General features: G+C 40.5%; 1 protein-coding gene across 4 annotated transcripts in view; it reads left to right on the top strand.

Annotated features, from left to right (window-relative positions):
- The window catches only part of VGLL4 (vestigial like family member 4), a 162,580-nt gene extending 142,045 nt beyond the window's left edge, over nucleotides 1-20,535 (top strand). For 2 of the 4 annotated variants that reach the window (XM_089678706.1, XM_089678705.1), the window contains 3 exons: nucleotides 9,178-9,397; nucleotides 13,840-13,963; nucleotides 16,681-20,535. In XM_089678706.1, the coding sequence (XP_089534832.1) occupies nucleotides 9,178-9,397; nucleotides 13,840-13,963; nucleotides 16,681-16,949 (613 nt within the window). In that variant the 3' untranslated portion in view covers nucleotides 16,950-20,535. The remainder of the gene's footprint in view (nucleotides 1-9,177; nucleotides 9,398-13,839; nucleotides 13,964-16,680) is intronic. The other 2 variants (XR_016312934.1, XR_016312935.1) reach the window with 2 other exon arrangements.
- The last annotated feature ends 506 nt before the right edge of the window (nucleotides 20,536-21,041 follow it).

Below are 21,041 nucleotides of genomic sequence, written 5' to 3' on the forward strand. Positions count from 1 at the left end.
CAAAGTCCCACTGTTGGAAAAAAAGACATGTGCTGAAGAGGTTACAATTTGCCAAAGAGCACATTGACTGGCCTAAAGAGAAATGGCGCAACATTTTGTGGACTGATGAAAGGAAGATTGTTCTTTTTGGGTCTAGTGGCCGGAGACAGTTTGTCAGACGACCCCCAAACACTGAATTCAAGCCACAGTACACTGTGAAGACAGTGAAGCATGGTGGTGCAAGCATCATGATATGGGGATGTTTCTCATACTACGGTGTTGGGCCTATTTATCGCATACCAGGGATCATGGATCAGTTTGAATACATCAGAATACTTGAAGAGGTCATGCTGTCTTATGCTGAAGAGGAAATGCCCTTGAAATGGGTGTTCCAACAAGACAACGACCCCAAACACACCAGTAAACGTGCAACATCTTGGTTCCAGTCCAACAAGATTGACGTTATGGAGTGGCCAGCCCAATCCCCGGATCTTAATCCAATAGAAAACTTGTGGGGTGACATCAAAAATGGAGTTTCTGAGGCAAAACCAAGAAATAGAGAAGAGCTGTGGAATGTAGTCCAATCATCCTGGGCTGGAATACCTGTTCACAGGTGCCAGAAGTTGGGTGACTCCATGCAACACAGATGTACAGCAGTTCTCAGAAACAGTTCTTATACAACTAAATATTAATTAAGTGATTCAAAGGAAAGCAAAATCTTCAAACATTTTTCAGTTTATATAGTGAATGTTTGAGTTTGTAAAGAAGAATACAAACACTGCTATTTTTTTGAACCGTCTAATATTCACTTTTCTTCAATTTTTTTAGAGGAACAAACACAAATTTGATCTATTTTTCTTCACGTTTTGATTTGGAATAGAATGTGTAGTGTTCCCAATGCATTTGTGTGTATGGAAATAAAAGCTATTGGAAGGATTTTGAGCTTTATTCACTTTTTTCAACACACTGCTATTATTTTGAACACAACTGTATATGTAGATGTTTGGGTTCTGATGTGAATGGAAGCTACTAGTAGCAAAATACCCTGTTTAAAAAAAAAAAAAAAAAAACCTTGCCTCCCGTGAATCCATCTGCTTAGTTTTCTGACAATCCATAAAGTTACAACCGTCTGTTTTCAGCGTACAGGGTCGGATCGGATGCCGGCGGGTGTGAAAGGGGCTTTCACACAGGTGAACTGTAAGATGCAGCACAACCAGGTGGTGATTTATGCGGAATATGTTGTAATCCTTATCAAGCCAATCAGGTGGTGGTTTACTGTAGACAGTTCTGCAAAACATGAATTTCTGGTTGGTTGTTGTGGGTTGCTGGATCTGGCACATTGTGGTGCTTCATTGTCTATGAAATACCATATAAATAATGACATGACAAATCCTTCTGGACAGGTCTTTGTGGAAATTGGCTCACATTAATACAACATGAAAGTAACCGGATTTTGATCTTTCATACCAACTTAGAGCAAATATGGAAGGAGCTGACAAAACGGAAAGAATAGAGTGTGAGAGCCACCATACCTTGTAAATGAGAAAAATGAATGTTCAGGTCAATGCCTCAGTCTACTGCAGGAGCCTCCCCTTTTATCTTCACGATTGAACCCTCTGTCCTTATGATAGCTGTGATTAGAGGCTGATCACCTGATTTGCATGGGAACTTTTTTCATCTCTTGATAACTTTACTCCCCTGCAAATTTCTGTTGTTTTTAGACCGTAAACTAAACAGGTGTAGGCGCTTTTTGGGCAGCACGGTACTGGTTCTGAGGAGGGGATATTGCCTGCATGGACAAAGCACACCTACATATTCAGGTCTTTGAGATATCTGCATTGTGATATCCTCTGAGGCATTCTGACATTGTAAGGCAATCTCACAACATTTGGTGTGAAGTTTGCTGCCACTACTGTGCTGGTCACTGTTCTCCAAATGGTGTCTTGGTGTCCAGACAGACCCTAGGATCTCAGCTTCTTCCTGACGTAGAACTAAGCCTAGCTTCATACATAACAGTCCAACACCAAAGCTAACCACTGAGGCTATAGCTTTGGACTGTCAAGGTGTTCCTAAACCCACAACAGTAAAATCAGTCTGTATATGCAGTAAAGCATGGTGGTTATACTCACTGTGGAACCTAAGGGGTTAATCCTCTGCATTGTGTAAAAAGGCTGTTTGATGCGGACTTCATAATCCTCCCTTTCTTCCAATGTCCCCTTCCAGTGTCCCCCTCTTATCTCATAATAAGAGATATCATGAGGAGTCCCTCTGCACGTGCTGAATTTGGTGTGCATTGCTAGAGGCTTTTTTTTTTTTTTTTTTCTTGGGAGAGTGCATGTGATCAGCACAGGGCCAATCAGCACTGTCCAGACAGAGGTTAGAGGTTCTGCATCCTAGAGCAAAATGAAAACTCCTCCTACAAGCTTTAACATGTGCTCTGCTGGACACTGATAGAAGTCAGTTTATATTTACTAAAATAATTGCACTTCCATGTTCTGTGTACTGTGGAAGACCAGGTATAGTGCATGCAGGGTCCTGGGTTTAGTAACACTTTAAGACCGTAGAGAGAGGGGCAAAGGCTTGCCATACATGGGTAAGTGTTTGTTTTTGTTTTTTCCAACCATTGGGTTGGACAAAAAAACTGACCTGACTCCCCCATCCACACATTCGAGGTGGATGTGGGAGTCCTCCCCACTGTGTCTTTGCAGTTTGACAGTAGGCAGACTTGCCTGTCATCAGATTAAACAGATCAGCTCTACAGTCTAGAGCCTGCAGTGCTGATTGGGGCTTTTTTCTTTTCCCCAACAGAGCGACTGAACAGGAGAGAATAAGATCTATAGCTATTCAATCACAGTGGCCATAATGGTTTGAAAATTGGCTAGATTAGTTTGGTTAGGGGAGGGCTATAACCTAGTGCCAAGCTATGCAAAAGTTAAAAATCCAGGGACTCCATGGGCATACATAAAGAGGGTATAGAAATATCAAAGGTACTTAAAGGCACCATTTAAAAAAAAAATTATGTTTAACTGCCTCCTGGCCGCCATGTAAGGAGCGCAGCTATTGGTGGTACACCGTGTCCTTGGGTTACAGTGGATCACTGATCAGTGGAAAGACCCAATGACATCGGCTCTGTCATGTGATCATATGTGTCCAATCACGGCTGATCACATGTAAAAAAGGAAATGCCAGCTATCGGCATTCCTCTCCTCACGAGCTGCCACACTAACAGCTGTGAGGAGAGGAGAGCCGGTAATCGGCATTCCTCAGAGGGGACATGTACACTGATCACCAGTGCCCTGATGATCAGTGTAGCCCCATCAGTTCCACCTATCAGTGCCATATAGAAGTGCTGCCCTTCAGTGCCCATCAGTGATGCCTGTCAGTGCCGCGTCCTCATCAGTGCCCATCACTGCAGCCTCATTAGTGCACATCAGTGAAATAGAAAAATCACTTATTTACAAAATTTTATAGCCGAAACTAAAGCCTTTTTTTTTTTTGTTTCAAAATTATCAGTTTTTGGTTTGTTTAGCAAAAAATAAAAAACCCAGAGGTGATTAAATACCACCAAAAGAAAGCTCTGTCAAAAAAAAAAAAAGATAAAAATTTCATATGAGTACAATGTTGCATGACCGCTCAATTGTCATTCAAAGTGCAACAGTGCTGAGAGCTGAAAATTGGCCTGGGCAGGAAGGGGATAAAAGTGCCCGGTAGGCTAGTGGTTAAATACACCGATGTGCATAGCAGGCTCACTCTTCTGATACTGCCAGTCACTGTCAGGTAAAATAGAATTTCTTTGGCCTGTCCGTGTGTTCTGCTGTATACTACTCTCTCAAAAGTACTGTAGTATCTTTTTGACAATAGTCCAAGTTGTAGCCATGTGAAAAAAAGTTGTAGCCACGTGAAACGTGGGGAAAAAGTGATCATCTGTAGAGGTGGAGGAAGAGGTGGGCCTTATATTTCAGGCTTTAATGAAAGAGCCCTATAAAGAGCAGTTTTCATTTAGCAGATTTCCCAGATGTTTCCTGAACTTCGTCAGATGTTACATTTACTAGAAAGTTTAACTCCTGGGAAGACGGTTGTTGTGGAGATTGTTGCTACAGACATACGTTGCGGGGAAGGTTTTGGAACAAATTCCGCTCCGCTCGGAGCCTTCAATAAAGTGGCCTTGCACGCACTAACAGCTCTGAAAAGGAGTGAGGCTGCAGAAAAGGGAAAGCTGACCATGGCTCATTTTCATTATTGATGTGCCAAAGAAAACGGGCACAGCCCCTCACAGCTCAGCACTCTCCCCTGTAAAATCCTGCTACTCGGCATAGTCATGCATTGAGAACCATGTACACGGATACATTCATAAACCAGTGATGCCAAATAACTATACCTTTGCAGAATTAAATGGGATGTAAGACATTGGCCTCTGCAGCATTGGATTATTTTATGTCGCTGTACTTTTTACTAATGTTCTTGGCCTAATTGCATTCTGTGTATATTACATTTATCAGCCCTATATACTGTATTTATGATCAAAGAGGTTTTGGTTCCAAGTGCTGCTTTCATTTACTGTACTGTCCTCCAAATACCTTTTACGAAACCATTGAGGTTCCATATAGAAGGTCATAAAGACCCCCTCTGTGCTGTAAGAACATCCTCTCAAGTGAAGGATACTCTTGTTTGTAAAATGTACAATCTTGTAGATCAACCACAACAACAGTTGGGTGCACCACCTAAAACTATAACCTAAAATGTTTTACCAACAATCTGCCTAGTAGATGCTAAAAATGGAGCCCAAAACATTGCTGGCCTTCAAAGAAAGTCAGCGACCATCCAGATGAGCTTTTATAGTTTTAGGTGGATGAATGCGTCTTATGTTTTATAGTATGTCAGCAGTAAGATTAGAAAGGGTCCTTCCACCCAAATGTGATCCTTTAGTATAGATGGAGTCTAAGATTGCTCTAGATTATTGCTCTTACTCAGGCATGCCCAACGATTTGCAAACACAAGGCCCACGGGCCGAATCCGGCTCTCCATACCATTTCATGTGGCCCTTGCACCTTTCCTGCAGCTGCGGCACCTCCCTTATGTTTGCCTCCGCCTTGTCTCAGCAGTTGGCAGCAGAGAGGAGGACAGAACTCCTTCTACAGATCCAGCACCCCTTTGTGCAGCTACAGCACCCCATCGTCTCTGCTTCCCCAGGTCTCAGCATTCATTAGACTTCAGCAGCTGACTCCAGCCCTTCTCTTGTCCTCCTCCAGACCCTACACTTTCTGCTTCCCCAACTTCTTCCTAGTGGCAGCACAGGGTAAGGGGGTGCACTGTGGTGATGGGCTCTTGACTTCTGATGGTGGGGTATCACTTGTCATATGATGTAAAGGGGGGGGTGGGGGTGCTCTGAACATCTAGTCTTACAGATACCACTGGCCCTTTGAGGGCAAACATAATGCTGATGTGGCCCACCATAAAATTGAGTTTGACACCATTGATCTAGAGCAGTGGTGGGCAACCTTTTTTTTCAACTGAGCCAAATCTCGCCAAAACCATGATTGAAATTTATTTTGAGAGCCACATTTTTAAAACTGAAAATACATCTCCCATATAGTAATTCATCCCCCATAGTAATTCATCCCCCATAGTAATTCATCCCCCATATAGTAATTCATCCCCCATAGTGTAATTCATCCCCCATAGTAATTCATCCCCCATATAGTAATTCATCCCCCATCGCAATTCATCCCCCATAGTAATTCATCCCCCATAGTAATTCATCCCCCATATAGTAATTCATCCTCCATATAGTAATTCATCCCCCATATAGTAATTCATCCCCCATATAGTAATTCATCCCCCATATAGTAATTCATCCCCCATAGTAATTCATCCCCCATATAGTAATTCATCCCCCATAGTAATTCATCCCCCATATAGTAATTCATCCCCCATAGCAATTCATCCCCCGTATAGTATTTCATCCCTCGTATAGTATTTCATCCCCCGTATAGTATTTCATCCCTCATATAGTATTTCATCCCTCATATAGTATTTCATCCCCCATATAGTAATTCATCCCTCATATAGTATTTCATCCCTCATATAGTATTTCATCCCTCATATAGTATTTCATCCCCCCATATAGTATTTCATCCCCCCATATAGTATTTCATCCCTCATATAGTAATTCATCCCTCATATAGTATTTCATCCCTCATATAGTATTTCATCCCCCCATATAGTATTTCATCCCTCATATAGTATTTCATCCCTCATATAGTAATTCATCCCCCATATAGTATTTCATCCCCCCATATAGTATTTCATCCCTCATATAGTAATTCATCCCTCATATAGTATTTCATCCCTCATATAGTATTTCAACCCCCCATATAGTAATTCATCCCTCATATAGTATTTCATCCCTCATATAGTAATTCATCCCTCATATAGTAATTCATCCCCCATATAGTAATTCATCCCTCATATAGTAATTCATCCCTCATATAGTATTTCATCCCCCCATATAGTAATTCATCCCTCATATAGTATTTCATCCCTCATATAGTAATTCATCCCTCATATAGTATTTCATCCCCCCATATAGTAATTCATCCCTCATATAGTATTTCATCCCTCATATAGTAATTCATCCCTCATATAGTAATTCATCCCCCATATAGTAATTCATCCCTCATATAGTAATTCATCCCTCATATAGTATTTCATCCCCCCATATAGTAATTCATCCCTCATATAGTATTTCATCCCTCATAAAGTAATTCATCCCTCATAAAGTAATTCATCCCTCATATAGTATTTCATCCCCCCATATAGTATTTCATCCCTCATATAGTAATTCATCCCTCATATAGTATTTCATCCCTCATATAGTATTTCATCCCCCCATATAGTAATTCATCCCTCATAAAGTAATTCATCCCTCATATAGTATTTCATCCCCCACAGTACTATCCCCCCCCCCTTCTAGTAAGCCAAGTCCCCCGTGTCAATTCACTTACCTTTTGCGTTCCTCTCGCTGTCTTCCCGCGCCGTTCGGGTCTTCAGGGCGGACTGTGAGAGGAGCCTAGCTCCCCTCCCCTCACGTTCGGCACGCTGCCCCGCCTACACACATCCTGACAGCCACATCCGCGGGCCGGATTAAAAGGTCCGCGCGGACTTTTGGGGCTGCCAACCGAGAGGAGGCAGGGGAGCGGCCGACCGAGAGGAGGGAGGGAGCAGGCGCCCGGCACACAGAAGAGCCGCATTAGAGTGGGTAAAGAGCCGCATGTGGCTCGCGAGCCGCGGCTTGCCGACCACTGATCTAGAGCAATAGACTCCACACCAGCCTGGGGCTAGATGCGGTCCTTTGCTTGCCTTTTATCTGTCCTGGACTCAGTGGGAGGAATAGTGCCAGATAGGGCCAATTTCTACTCCAAATGGCCACAGTCTGGCCACCCTATACTCCAAATGGCCAAAGTCTGGCTACACTAATGTCTGAAGAACTGTAAACTGGTCCTTTTTTTTGTTTAAAAAGTTTGGAGACTACTGATCTAGAGCCATCATTAACTGTTTGCTCTGTATTGATGAGCTGTAAAGTCTTTGAAAGCTTGGTCTATGGACTGTTTTTAGGTAGTGTAGTTTTTGCTGTGTCATGAGTGGTATACAGTTTTGAGTCTTGACATATTTGGGATCTATTTTTTGTTACATCATCTTTATATATTTGATCAAAATGGGATGTTCTATTGTGTTTGTGCGCACTAAAATTTAAGAATACGTGGTAGTTGCTAACCTTAAATTTGTAGAAACTAGTTGTCCAGATCTGGATTTGGACTGGCAAGATATTTGTCCATGACATATGAGATTAGCAGAGCCTTCTCCAATTTGTGGATAAAATCTCCTGTCCTTTGTCACTATCACAGTGACAGGTTCTTGGCCTCTGTTTAGAGTGTGAGCTGATTTTAGAGGCTTTTTTTTTTTTTCGTTTCGCACACATGAAGTTAATACAGTAAAGTTTGTATTGGAGTACTTCAATATTTGCCTGATCTCAGCATTGTGTTCTCTATATTATTGGGCTTGTTGTCCTCCTTCACGTATGAAGATCTTGTCATATAATGCAGTATCAGAGAGGACTTTTAATTTGACATGGGGCCTGCCAGCCTGTTTTGTGCAGAGCAGAGAGCCTGCCAAGTTTGTGAGGCCCTCGGCTCTCTGGTGGGAGGATGCTGGGTTGTCTTCGAGCTCTTTGGCAATGATTAAAGTGAGGTTAGTATTAAAAGAAACTTTCATTTCATCCCCTTATCCTAAACTCTTCTTTATATCCCAGATGGCAGTTTCATATTCTCATCTGCAGTTCATTTACAGCGTGAGACGGCAGGGAACAGGGCCGTGCCGTGGAGGAGAAGGCCATAAAGTGGAAGGGTCAGCCTTGTGTCTTCATTTCAGTAGTTCAGTTGGTAGTGACAAGTATGGACATAGTGACCTGATAATCTGTAGTCAGGTCAAGCAAGTATTACCTGTCATTTTATTATATAGTGCCAACATATACCATAGTGCTTTCTAGAGAGTGAAGGCCCTTCAAAAAAAACAAAACAAAATTGGTATCAGAGATGGCACTCAAAATTGGGCTGATTGTCTCTGGTAACCAGTGAGATGGTGAAGGTGAGAAAGTGAATAGGATTGCTATGGTAACACCAATTACTCCCCCCTTGAGGTTTCTATGAGACATTTGCCTCATTGCTGTGTGATGAGCCAATAGTATGTGGTGCAATCTAGATTTATGGTTTATATTGCACTTCTCTTATCTATTGAAACAAAAATTGTGTGTGCAGTCCTGAGATAGGAAGCAATTATCGTTACACTCCTAATTTACTATGATACACAATGACCCCTTGCTGGGCCTTTCACCAGCCTTTGGCATGGCAGCAGCTAGACACAGTGGGTGACTTTGGAAATGCAGGAGGCTTTTATAAAATGAATTTGCTTTCACTGCTCATGTTGTAGCCATTTGTGAACTTTATCTTGAACGTCTTCATATACAATTTCGTAGTATTCAAGACCTATCAATGAGCTGAGCATAATAGGCAATCACCACAATAAGATAAACATTTACGGATAATCATTTTGTTTTATAAAAAAATACTGGGACTTATTTGTAAATGATTGCACAGGATTTTTTGGTGTAATTCAAGCTTTTTTTTTTCCTAATCTGTCTAGAACCAAGAGTCTTAATGGGGATTTCAGAAAAGACCTGCGAGACCGAAGTCGCAGTCCGATAGAGCGAGCAGCTGCTCCGACAATGGGGTTACATGCAAATCACCTGTACAGCTCAATTCCAAGCATCAGTATGGATCAGCCTCTCGCCCTCACCAAAAACAGTGACCTGTCCCGAAACCTGGGGATCACACCTACTATGAGCCCTGTGGAAAGACAGCAGGTAAGAAAGCTGCTCGGCTAACAATCAGCAAGAGATGCCAGATTGGTCTTGAGATGAGACACTATTTATCTCACATTAGAATTGTATCCTATATGGTGGCCCTAATTAGAGCTCTGATAACCAGCAGTAATAAAATACCATGCATTTTCCTGAATTTTGTGTCTCAAGAACGCAAGGAAGATGCAGATAATCAACTTGCATGTGGCGATCAGAATGTCCAGTTCTGCTTGAACAGCTAGACCTGTTTACATGTGGATAATTCTGGTCATTTGACATCTCTGCCGAACTTACAGATCATACAGGTGAAGAGGAAAGGGGCATGATGAGCACATATTAAGGCAGATGCAATTATCCTCTTGGGTTTTACTCCTTTTCCAGCCTAGTTAGGCTAACCAGGCCGTGCATATAGGAGGTCAACTACAAAGGCTTTTCCAAAGCCCGAAGAAAATTCCGGCTTCCTCCTTGAGATAAAGACGCACTCATCGGCCACTTTATTAGGCACACCTTGCTAGTGCCAATCTCCCCCACATCATTACACCACCACCAGCCTGGACCGTTGATTCAAGGCAGGATGGATCCATGCTTTCATGTTTAAGCCACATTCTGACCCTACCATTTGAATGTCGCAGCAATCAGTCTGCCCATTCTCCTCTGACATCAACGAGGCATTTTTCTCCACACAGCTGCTACTCACTTGATATTTTATCTTTTTTGGACTATTCTTTGTAAACCCTAGAGATGGTTGTGTGCGAAAATCCTATTAGATCAGCAGTTTTTGAAGTACCCCGCACCAACAACCATGCTATGTTCAAAATCACTTAAATCCCCTTTGTTCCCCAATCTGATGCTCGTTTTGAACTTCAGCAAGTTGTCTTCACCACGTCTACATGCCTAAATGCATTGAGTTGCGTGTGCGTGTGTGCGCGTGTGTTCCAACAGATTACATGGCAGGCACCCATTCGTCTTCAAGCCTCAATTATTAGAAATTAACTTTTAATCCCCCAAGGACAATTTTATAGCTTTAGGTGACTTTTGGAGCCACCACATCTAAGGAAAGGTAAGCTGTAATATATTACATTTTTTATTCTTGTCTTTAGATAAACTAGTTATTGGGAAGATTAAAGCAAGATGAGCTTCATTTAGCTGCCTCTGGCAAGTTCTTTGAGGGATGGCAAATGTTACATTTAAGTAATGTTCTCTGGTTGTGCTTACACTTAAGCCAGCCATACATGGAATGAAATTCAGCTGGTTAATCGGGGACCAGCCGTATTTTGATTCATGTATGGGCACCCTAGTTGTACAGACGTCTAATCTACTGATTAACTACAACTGTACAACCAGCATGTGAAGTCTTTCCTGAACAATTCCTATCACCAGTTATATCCGGCAGCACTGATCATTGTATTCTGATGATGTGGAGAGGGCTCTCTGCCGTCAGGATACAATGATATAGTGGCAGTGATTCTCCTATCCACCCACATCGAATGTGTGAATGGAAAAATTGGGTGTTGTTTTTTTTTTTTGTTTTTGTTTTCAACCCACTGGTTGAATGGGGGGAAAAAGTGGTTAATGTATGGACTGCCTTACACACCAATTTCAAGGTATTGCAAACTAGGTATCAGATGAGGCAACTAATAGCAATAGGGTTAAGCTCGTGTTGAGTAAAAATTCTAAACATTAGGTTAGGTGAAGTCCTAAACTTTGTAATTTTAAAGGTTTGGTTGTTTGCAGATGAGGTTGTCAACTAGGGGTTATACTTATAATACACCTGTATGAACAGAAATGGAGGCTGCCATTGCTTACCTCCTGAAATTCCATTTTCCTGAGTACTTTTACTCACTGGCCTAGGACCAGCATGTGGCTACTGGAGTCGGTGAAAAGTCAGTACTCCAAATTTGTGCCAGTGAATCAGAATCTATTGAAACACTGGGATCAAGTCCTTCTTGGCGTATTTTCAAAGAGAATTCAACGATGGCAACCAGTGTATTTTTTTTTTTATTGTACTACAGATTTCCCCTTGTAGCTTTTAATCCATCCTTCATATACAGGGTGATTGAAATGTAACTCGCTATTTTAAACTATTTATACATTTTTTATATGAAGTTACTTTTTTCTCAATTCTTTCATGTATGTTCCTTAACCTATGACAATTAAATCTGCGATACCATGAATGCCGAAAGGTATCTCGCTATGCTGCAAGATGAAATCTGGCCAGTTATCAATACCTGGGAGAATATTGAAGACTTGATTTTTATACAAGATGGTGCTCCTCCACATTTTTCTATTATTGTTCGTGAATGGCTGAATGAACATTTTCCTGGGAGATGGTTGGGTTGACGTGGTCCGCATGAGTGGCCAGCCAGAAGCCCTGATTTAACACCCTGCGACTTTTTTCTTTGGGGTTGGTTGAAGGAACAAGTTTACTCTATGAAACCAGAGGGGTTTAGAAGAACTTGAAGGGTGACTACAAGAAGTTATTTCTGCCATCCCACAAGAGTTCCTGCGAAGATCAGTTGATGCGATTCCCGAGCAGCTTCAGAAGCTGCAGGCGAATGCTGGTGCACGTATCGAATTTTAAATAAAACTCCGTGTTGTGTGTTCTTCTCATATTCATTTTTTGTAAAAATAATGATTAAAAAAATAAATTATAAGATTTTTAAAATAAGGAGTTGCTTTTCAATCACCCTGTACATTTATCATTAAAGAGCTAGGGCGGATAAAGCGTAATCATGACCTTAAGTGGTGGTCTTTCCATTTCTGGCTTTTTATCTTGTGTATGCGTCGGACATGTTGTACTTAATTGTTTTTATATTCTTCTCTTATAAGGAAGGAGCTCAGTGAAATGATCTTGGTGTTTTAGGGATTAGAGTTCTATATTTAGCTTGTACTGTTAAGCAAAGCAAACAGTCCTGTTTTCTGAATTAATAACTTTTCAGTAAAAAGAACATTGAGATTATCGTAAGCACTAATGCTTTTCCAGGCAGTGCAGTTCTCTGATCATACCATGTCTAGTTGGCTGCAGGCATATGATGGCCATCAGGCTCTGAGTTCAGTCTGATGTATTCTAAACAACCCATTTTATGCATAATACTTCTTCAGAAATGGCAGTTGCAAGGACTAAACATGTCTATGCAGTGAAAATTCATCATGGTCAGTTGGTTCAACCAGCTTCTATTACTACAATGACCCGCCAGGGTACTCCTGCTCTCCTTTTCTGGGACTGATCAACCATGGGAACTCTTTCGTCCTCTGCACTGCTAGGGTCACTTTAAATTTCCCTTCCAAATGGCACAAACCTGCCCCCACTGCTCATTTTAGCTGCCAGGAATAGGAGAAGCTTCACTGTAAGTTACAAGATGCTCAGATCATGACTTGGATGGTTTAAAGACTCCTCCAATCAAGCACCAGTGCTGTCACATGGGAATGATCAGATGGAGCGCGTCACATGCTCCACCATACACAGGAGTACCAGATATTTTCTCTGCTCTCAGCAGTTGAGGAGGTGGTGGGGGGGAAGGGAGATAAAGGCAATGTAAGTGATGCCATGGAAGAGCCATTAAAGCAAACCTGCGTGAGCAAAGCATTGGATTGCTTGAGTCACACCATTCTCTTAGACTTGATTAATCCTTTCCTAATCCACCATGGGTATCGAAATACTTTTGGGTTTCATTTAATTAACTATGTTTTGTCAGCAGACACATTGGGGCAGTAGGAATCTCTCCTAAAATGATCATGCACTTTGCCCATACTAGGCAAAGCAATGGATTTCATTTTTGGAGGCTTAATAGATATCCTTTACTATTCTTGCTCTTCCTTTCTGTCAGAACCTACAGAAACCCCAGTGTAAGTTTGAAATTGCTGAACCGTACCCAGGAATACGCACATCTAGATTCACACGTGACAGCAATTGGGCCTAACTTCGCTAATGGCTGCTCGCCAAATGATCTGTTGTGGGCTGAAATGAGGAGTGTCTCCTATTCTCCCACACCTGAAGATGGCTGGTATTTCTTGGGGTTGTAGTAGCAGGTTTAGGTAATTCTGCCTTCCAGCTAAGTTTTCTCCTAAAACAGGTACGGGTCAGCTCTAGAAATTGTTCTATGGCGGTCTTACTCAACTTACACTTCTCACAGTAAGGAAGAGGTCTGTCCATTGCATTGTAGAATCTGTCATTAGGAGAAGACACTTGATGTTGCAGACAATTTAGCATGAAGCGAAATGTGCAGGGTGAACGGTTTAAAATTAAATGAATGCAGTCCGATTTCCATGCTGGAGCACTGTAGTAGCAGAAATCGTATGAATTACGTTCATATTGAAATATTTTGTACTGCTTTCATGCAACAAAGACAGTTTTTTTTTGTTTTTTTTTAGTTTTTTTATTCAACAGTAAAATAATGTTGGTGAGTGTATTACTGTATATTAATCCTGGCCTATTATCATTTTAGAACCGGCCATCGGTGATCACCTGCGCACCAGCAAGCAACCGAAACTGCAACCTATCTCACTGCCCCATCGCACATAGTGGTTGTGTGTCAGCCATGCCTGCAAATTACAGGCGACCGTCAAACAGTAAGTTAAACCTATTTCCATCAAGTGCATTGCTTGATAGTTTGAAATTTTAAAAAATGTGTGTGTAATATTTCTCTATCTTTACAATAAGTGAATAAGTGTTGCTCGAATGCATATGTGCACAAAATATATAATACCAACTAAACCATGTGATGTTAAATAGATTTAAAAAATAAAAGAATGTTGGTGTGTATGTATTTACTTATGTATATATTATCAAATACCCTCATTAAAGTGAACTAAATACTCCAAATGATCCTGCAAAAAAGCATGAAAGGAAAAAACAAATATTCAGAAGTTAGAGCTGTATGACAGTCCCTCTTCCCTTTTTTTTTTTTTTTTTTTTTTTTTTTTTTAAAAGATGAACATTCCAAAATCGTTCTCTTCTTATCACCAGTGTCCCCCAACACCACAGTGAGCGCAAGCTGCGGGCTTACCAGATACACTGACCCCCTTATTCAGAGTGGTCAGCAAGTGCTTTGGCCAGTTAAACCAGAAAGGAGATCCTCCACATCAGTCCAGGCAGTGTTGACTCAAAAACTCTCCTCAGATGGATGGTGGGTGCAAGGTGTACATACAGTGGGGATCGAAAGTTTGGGCACCCCAGCTAAAAATTTGTATTAATGTGCATAAAGAAGCCAAGGAAAGATGGAAAAATCTCCAAAAGGCATCAAATTACAGATTAGACATTCTTATAATATGTCAACAAAAGTTAGATTTTATTTCCATCATTTACACTTTCAAAATAACACAAAACAAAAAAATGGCGTCTGCAAACATTTGGGCACCCTGCAGAATTTATAGCATGCACTGCCCCCTTTGCAAAGCTGAGACCTGCCAGTGTCATGGATTGTTCTCAATCATCGTCTGGGCAGACCAGGTGATGCCAGTCTCAAAGGTTTTAAATGCCCAGACTCATCTGACCTTGCCCCAACAATCAGCACCATGGGTTCTTCTAAGCAGTTGTCTAGAAAACTGAAACTGAAAATAGTTGACGCTCACAACGCTGGAGAAGGCTATAAGAAGATAGCAAAGCGTTTTCAGATGTCCATATCCTCTGTTCGGAATGTAATTAAGAAATGGCAGTCATCAGGAACAGTGGAAGTTAAAGCAACATCTGGAAGACCAAGAAAAATATCAGACAGAACAGTTCGCAGGATTGTGAGAAAAACAATTCAAAACCCACATTTGACTACACGATCCCTCCAGAAAGATCTGGCAGACACTGGAGTTGTGGTACACTATTCCACTATAAAGCGATACTTGTACAAATATAGTCTTCATGGAAGAGTCATCAGAAGAAAACCTCTTCTAGGTCCTCACCACAAAAATCATCATTTGAACTTTGCAAATGAACATATAGACAAGCCTGATGCATTTTGGAAACAAGTTCTGTGGACTGATGAGGTTAAAATTGAACTTTTTGGCCGGAATGAGCAAAGGTACGTTTGGAGAAGAAGGGGCACAGAATTTAATGAAAAGAACCTCTGTCCAACTGTTAAGTATGGGGTTGGATCAATCATACTTTGGGGTTGTGTTGCAGCCAGTGGCACAGGGAACATCTCACGAGTAGAAGGAAAAATGGATTCAATAAAATTTCAGCAAATTTTGGATGGTAACTTGATGCCATCTGTGAAAAAGCTGAAGTTAAAGAGAGGATGGCTTCTACAAATGGAGAATGATCCTAAACACACCTCGAAATCTACGGGGGATTACATCAAGAGGAGTAAACTGAAGGTTTTGCCATGGCCTTCACAATCTCCTGACCTCAACATAATTGAAAATCTATGGATAGACCTTAAAAGAGCAGTGCGTGACAGACAGCCCAGAAATCTCAAAGAACTGGAAGACTTTTGTAAGGAAGAATGGGCAAAGATACCTCAAACAAGAATTGAAAGACTCTTGGCTGGCTACAAAAAGCGTTTACAAGCTGTGATACTTGCTAAAGGGGGCAGTACAAGATATTAACTCTGCAGGGTGCCCAAACTTTTGCAGACGCCATTTTTTTGTTTTCTGTTATTTTGAAAGTGTAAATGATGGAAATAAAATCTAACTTTTGTTGACATATTATAATAATGTCTAATCTGTAATTTGATGCCTTTTGGAGATTTTTCCATCTTTCCTTGGCTTCTTTATGCACATTAATACAAATTTTTAGCTGGGGTGCCCAAACTTTCGATCCCCACTGTATAATCATATGAAAACAAAAAATACACCTCTCATATTGCAGATATTATAAAACACCATTTAATAGGCAGGAACTGCACTTACAAGCATATAAAATCCTAAAATTCTCAGTATAATCCCCAAACAGCATCAAAGATCCGAACGTCCGGTAAAATCGTACGCAGTGACATCACAGGGAAGGCTCTATCCGACTCATTTCGGCATAACAGGCGTCTTATGGGGATCATTTGGTTTATTTCTTTCACTTTAATGAGAGTATTTGATTATACAATTTTTTTTTTTTGTAATTATATTTTAATTTAATATCACATTGTTTAGTTGGTATTAAGTGTTGCACTAATACATACATGCACAAAATATCTATTAATGAATTATTTATTGGAGAGGATAGCCTCTACTGTGTTTTTGCTGCTCACATATTTTTCTTTTTTGCACATCATTGCACGCTATAGACTTATATTTTAGATAGAGGGGGAGAGAGATTTCTCAATAAATAAATATAATCCCTGTTTTTGCTTTTGTCCATCTAGCTACAACTGCTTGTGACCCTGTGGTAGAAGAACACTTCCGCCGGAGCCTCGGCAAGAACTACAAAGAGCCAGAGCCGGTTGCCAATTCGGTGTCCATCACCGGTTCAGTGGATGATCATTTCGCCAAGGCGCTAGGGGACACCTGGCTCCAGATCAAAGCCGCCAAGGATGGGGTGTCCAGCAGCCCTGAATCTGCCTCTCGAAGGGGCCAGTCCTCTCCTTCCTCTCACATGCTCAATCATAATCACTCCCCATCTGTACTGTCGTAAAATGAATGTCTGCGAAATCAGGAGCAGCTACTTTCACTGGGCTTTCAAAATAACCATTCGTGTCAGGGGAAGGAGAGTGTTTTCATTTTTCTTTTTCTTTCTTGTATATTTGCTTGGCACAAAGTGGATGCCTCTATCATGTTATAGCAGGAACTATTGTTTTCTAATGTAGCATCCTAACTTCCTGCCTCTGTTACCAAAGAAACCTCTAATGCAAGCCTGCTGCCCACTGACTGACCCACCACAAAATCCCATTCACATCGCGTTATATCAGTTGGTTGACCCAAGTGCTGTCAGCTTACCAGCTTCTAGAACTAGAAAGCTTTGTGTATTTTAACTATTTTTTTTTTTTTTCATTGAGTAATTGTATTGTATGTATTTACTTGAAAAGAATTGTCATGTCATGTCTGATTTGCACTATTGAGAGAGGATCAAGACTTCTTGTGAGAAGCTATAATTTAGAGGGCAGACTGCTTCTAAAGAGTTAAGTGTACCTTTTGCCGTTACAATACGGCAACGCTTTTGTGTGCCAATATCTAGTCCATTTACGATCAGTTTTTAAGGAGTTAGTGGCCACATTGAGACCCCTCAGTGATTACTCTCAGCAAGCCATCAGCTGTCTTTTTAAAGGCTAGGGTCACCCGAAGATTATTTAGGTGATTTGATGCTGATGGGCTGAGGCTCACTCTGGTTTCTGGTATCCCTTGGAAGCTTCGGGCCATGCCCTCCTATTTCAGATATTGTAGGGGGTGGCCTCTATTTCACCAATTTGTTTATGTACAGAGATTGTAGCAGGGGGGAAATCTGTCTGCTGAAGCCATCATGAGATATAGTACATTTTTGTTCTGGGAAAAGTGGCCAGATGACTTCTATAAGAATATTAAAATATATAGTAGTTCATCAAGGTATGTCTCTTGCAATTGGACAGCAAAAATGACAGATGAGGTACCCATTGGTAGTCTGCCATCACTGCAGTTTGCATGCGTAGAGGTCAGAAAAGATAATAGTGCGTTTAAGTGCATGTTTGTTGAAAACGTAATAGCTGGTAACTATTAATACGGAGACAAGTAACAATCAGAATACTTATTATCCTCTTCAGATGTAGTTTATTTTTTAACGGTATAGTCTTCTGACATACTTACTGCTGGTACAGTTGTACTCATTGTAATATTTTATTTGGTGTTCACATTTAGCGGTAACCAGCTAGAGCCTCAGGACAGGCCTTGGTGATAATTGAATTCTGATAATGCGTGGTACAGGATGCTATGTGTTTGGTAAGCGATTGCTCTAGTTGCTTTGCATTCTTGTGTATCGTCGCTAGTTTGATAGCAAAATGGCGTCAGACAGGTTAGCTTGAGGACGAGTTGTACCTGTACCCCCTTATTTTCTTACCCCATTATAGTTAGACAAAGATTTTGCTCAAGACTGCGGAATGAGTTTAACGCTTTGTGTAAACTGGCGACAAATATGTACATTCCTTTTTGTCAGGAATCTACCACAAAGTCCTTTTTTTTTTTTTTTTTTTTTTTTTTAATCTTCCTTGGTAGATATAAAAAAATCTCTCCTGAGCTGATTTTACTGCACAGCTCTTACCTTGCTTGGCTTTTCTCCCCTTGTGTAACATCTATATACATTCCAGCCTCCCAGTGAAAATGTAAAGAATAAATATATATATATATATATATATATATATATATATATATATATAAATATTTTGTGTGTTATTTACAAGCATATAACTGGTTAACGGTCAAAATGCAGGAGTGATTTATTTTTTTTTTTTCTTAAATTAAAGTTGATTATGGGAGGCCCCTAAGCACACATGGCCCCACCCCTCACACTCCAGCTGCTCCAGTGAATTATACGGACAACGCTGTCACAAGGTGGGGGGCATATATTCTATACTGTCCTCAACTCAGACATTTCACTACTATGTTACTGGGTAGTCAATGCTTAAGTGTTTGCCATTCAGTGTAGAAAAAAAAAAAAAATATTTAAAAAAAAAATCACCAAAAAAAAACAAACTTTTAAATGAACACTTTTTTTATATAGGTAACTTTAAGACCATCGTTACGCTGTGCGTAAAGAATGTACAGAAAAAAAAATTTGTAGGTATTTTTTTTTGGAAAACGATTAATTTGTTAATGATATGTAGCTATTTAATTTGCCCTTTCTTTAAATGTAATCATACAGTTCTGTTTGTTTGTTTTTTTTTTCTGGTTGTTTGGAGTAAAAAAGTTGATCTTTTTTTTTTTTTTTTTTGTTTAGATGTGTCTGTAATACAGTGATGTGCAGGTACACTTGTATACTATTGAAACGCTGCATTAATATTGGATAGCCACTAGCATGTCGTTGCGAAGTCTGCTGAGTGTTACAGGGATCTGAAACATAGACGTGGGCTCAGTGTCAAGTGAACACATTGCTGTTTGTTATCCTGGACTTGTGTAAAGATACAAAATGGTAACAATAGTACAGAATCAATGTCCATATGGAACTCGGACTCCTTGTGATGTTCTTTTTGTAACTGTCCTGGGTGAAAAAGGCAATCTGATCACTGCAGCTGTACAGTAAAATGTGACTCATTAAAACAATCTCATATTTTGTGTGTTTATATCTATCTTATACAAGAGCAGTCTTCTTAACTTACATGACTCTGCTGCCCTATCTGAGATAGGTGCCTTGTATACAGCACAGGTGGCCAAACCACACTTAAATAAAGACAAGCACTCGACAATTTTTCTTGTGTTTTTATTTTTTTGAACTCCTAATTGATGGCATGGACATACACAAACTTCTATGGATTGTCCGTTTTTGTGATGCCAGTTGGTGTGTTGCTAACTGTCAATGACCTGTTGTGTAATGTCACTGGTTCAGATATATGGAAATGGACTCTTGTGTTAGTTAGCAGGATACAACAGACTATTGAAGCTGTACTAGTGTAAAATAAGATACATGGCTAATACAATATTAACTAAAACCCATTTTGTAACAGGAGGTGGCTATTTTGTGTACTTTGAAAATAGGAAGTGCTTTTTTTTTATTTTGGTTGCAGCAATGATTTGGTTTTGGCCAGAAAAAAACCCTCAAATACTTCTGGCCATTTGTATGTCTCCATTAAACGAACAATGAGAGTTTAACCTATACCTGTTGTATAAATGTACTCTAGGAGCAGTAAGTTTGTATGCCCAAGTGGTTCATTGGGCGATGACCTGCATAGCAGTCACTACTTTCTAGAGTTTAGTAACTTTTTATGCTCAACAGGTGCTCTTTAAATCTCACCTTTCATCAACTAGATCTGGTGAGAACCGAAGCATGCAATTCTGGGTTTTAAGATCAAAGTGTTCTTGATGCCAGTGATGGACAAAAATGATAAAACAAAAAAAATGAAAATGTCTGGTTTCCCATGAAACAAGTCATGGGACTTTTTTCTACATTTCCATGTTTGTAAATCTGTAATATAGCATTCTGTTGTGGCCTTGTATTGTCTGGAAACAGAAAGGAGGAAAAAAAAAGTTTGGCAGGCCATCTTTTTTTTTTGTACGTTTAAAAGTAGCCTTAAAGAACAATAAAGTGCTCTTAAATCACACCTTGTGTTGTATTTTTTTTCTATCAGTGTATTCTCATAGGCTGATTATGTGTTTAAATGTGGCACAGGCACTGCCCCCCCCCCCCCCAATCTTTCCATACCAATTCCATGCTAACCAGAAAAACTGAGCCCAAGTGACTTTTTTTTTTTTTTCCTCTCACTGCCTAGTGACTTTGATCTTATCCTGAGTCTTCATCCTGAATAACTTATTCCAGATCAGTGATTCAGTAAGGCCCCTTTCACATGGTTGGATTGATTGGGTCAGCCTGACAGACAGGCTGCCCCAAATCAGACCATCCATTGCCCTCTATGGAGCGGTGGATGTAAACGAACATGTGGCCATTTACACCTGCCGCATCCGATCTGCTAAAAACAGATGTTTGGTGAACTGAACCCCCATTTGTCTCAGTGTTTCTAATCTTTTTTTCCCAGTCAAGGCAAACCTTTAAAACTATGCGCAAACTCGAGGCACCCCGTTCAAAAATGTAAAACGCGTAACTAATCGT

The sequence above is a fragment of the Staurois parvus genome, unplaced genomic scaffold (assembly GCF_062004578.1).
Source record: "Staurois parvus isolate SC_StPar_1 unplaced genomic scaffold, SC_StPar_1.0 ptg000209l, whole genome shotgun sequence".
NCBI lineage: Eukaryota > Metazoa > Chordata > Amphibia > Anura > Ranidae > Staurois > Staurois parvus.